Source organism: Pyrgilauda ruficollis, unplaced genomic scaffold, assembly GCF_017590135.1.
Source record: "Pyrgilauda ruficollis isolate IOZ18807 unplaced genomic scaffold, ASM1759013v1 scaffold294, whole genome shotgun sequence".
Taxonomy (NCBI): Eukaryota; Metazoa; Chordata; class Aves; order Passeriformes; family Passeridae; genus Pyrgilauda; species Pyrgilauda ruficollis.
The window spans coordinates 10973-12901 of record NW_024524311.1 but is presented as its reverse complement, the minus strand read 5'-3'; the positions used below and the strand labels follow the sequence as shown (position 1 = coordinate 12901).

Genomic DNA, 1929 nt, shown 5'->3' with positions numbered 1-1929 from the left:
CATGAGGCTGACACAGAACAAGTGCACGGACGGAAAGCTCAGGCAGAGCGGACTCGAGTCGTTATCGGTCTATTTACAAATCCCGCAGCGGAGAGAAAACCGAGCCAGCCCCGGCGAGCGGGGGGAGCGGGGCAGAGCCCGACACTCCCGGCTGAGCTCCCGGAGCCCCCCGGGACGGGCTGCCCGGGGGGATCCCACCCGGGAGCGGCTCGGAAGGCTCTGCGTGTACAAACGAGGCCGGGAGAGGGGAGGGAAGGAGCGAAGGAACGAATAAACGAGCCAAAGCCCCTGTGCAGTGTTGGCTCCTCCGGCAGCGGCACCGCCGCCCTCCCCTCCTCCGGAGTTCTCGGCAACGTCGGAAAATCAAAAACGCAGGGGGTGCGCGGGGCTTTGCTCGTGCCGGGGGTTTCCCCCCCGTTCGGGGAGCAGGGCAGACCCCGGGCCGGCTCCGTCGCCTCCCGCCGCCCCTCCGGCGGCCCCGGGAGCGGAGCGGGGCGGTCCCGCTGCCGCCGGGGGAGCGTCTGTAGGTCCTGGAGGTGCCGGGGGCCGCCCCGCCGAGGGGCTCATTTGGTGTCGGTGGCTAATCTGGGCAGGCTGGCCGTGCCCATGCCGGAGACGTGGTGGTGCGGCGGGGCCGACACCTGGCACATGCTGCAGGGGCACGGCATCCCCCCCCAGTGCTGGAAGCCGCTGCCCAGCGGGGCGGCGGCAGCGGCGGCGGCCGAGGGCGACTTGAGGAGCCCGTGCGGGGGCCGGATGGAGCTGACGGCAGAGAGGCCGGAGCCGGGCAGGGAGGCGCTGGAGACGGCGGCGGGGGGCAGGATGGGGTGGTGCACGGGGTGCGAGGCCGGGTGGCCCGGGTGGCCGGGCAGCGGCGCCGAGTGCGCGCCCATGCCGCCGGGGCAGGCGGCGGGGTGGAAGCCGGCGTGGTGGCCGCCGTAGATCTCGCTGACCAGGCGCTTCATCTCCTCCAAGGAGTTGGTGAGCATGAGGATGTAGTTGCGCGCCAGGAGGAGCGTGGCGATCTTGGAGAGCTTGCGCACCGACGGGCCGTGCGCGTAGGGCATCACCTCCCGCAGCCCGTCCATGGCGATGTTCAGGTCGTGCATCCTCTTGCGCTCCCGGCTGTTGATCTTCAGCCGCAGCTGCTGCAGCTCCGGCTCCGTCATCTGCTTCTTGTCCTTCTTGGAGGAGGAAGAGGAGGACGACGACGAGGACGACGACGAGGACTTGAAGCCCAGCTTGTCCACCACCACCACCCCCGCAGCGCTCATGGCGCTGCGCAGCTCGGCGCTCAGCTCCGGCGGGGAGTCGCTCTGCGTGGAGCTGGACACGGTGCCGCCCGTGAAGCCCCCGCCGCTGCCTTTATTCCTGGCCGTGAGGAAGAGGTCATCGGGCTCCGGCGAGGACGGGCGGCTGGAAACCAGGCTGGCGTCCGAGTCCATGGCCCGGCGGGCGGGGCGACGGCGCTCACCGGGCAGCCTGCGAGGAGGGGAGAGATCCCGCGGGCGGCCCCGCGTCAGCGCCCGCCGCGGCTCTCCGGGACACCGCGCCCGCCCCGTCGGCGAGCCCGCTCCGCCGGGCCGGGGAGCGACAGCTCCGGAGGGACCGGCCCCGCTGCCCGCCCTCCCCTCGCGGGGGCGGCTCCCGTCCCGTCCCGTCCCGTCCCGTCCCGTCCCTCCCCTCGCTCCTGCCGGCCGGGCCGGGGTCCGCGCGGGTCGCGGGCGCGGGGGGCACTCACCGTGGCGAGCGGCGCGCCGGGACGGGCGAGCACGGCAGCAGCGCGCACCTTGCGGCGGAGCGGCGGCCGCTTTATAGCCGCGCCGGGGAGGAACGATGTCACCGGGCGGGAGGGGGGCTGCGCCAATCCGCGGCGGCGGCGGGGGCACGGCTGATGTCACCGGGGCCGCTCCGGCTCGATGGGGCGGG

At 73.8% G+C, this 1929-nt stretch overlaps 1 protein-coding gene across 1 annotated transcript; it reads right to left on the bottom strand.

The window, feature by feature from the left end:
• Nucleotides 1-563: 563 nt before the first annotated feature.
• Nucleotides 564-1445, bottom strand: LOC121356334 (oligodendrocyte transcription factor 2). The gene has a single exon (XM_041472616.1). The coding sequence runs from the start codon at nt 1443-1445 to the stop codon at nt 564-566; it is 882 nt and encodes a 293-aa protein (XP_041328550.1).
• Between the last annotated feature and the right edge of the window lie 484 nt (nt 1446-1929).

What these genes read in the sequence shown, in the direction of transcription:
- LOC121356334 (XM_041472616.1), bottom strand. Translation starts at nt 1,445, where the DNA reads ATGGACTCGGACGCCAGCCTGGTTTCCAGCCGCCCGTCCTCGCCGGAG.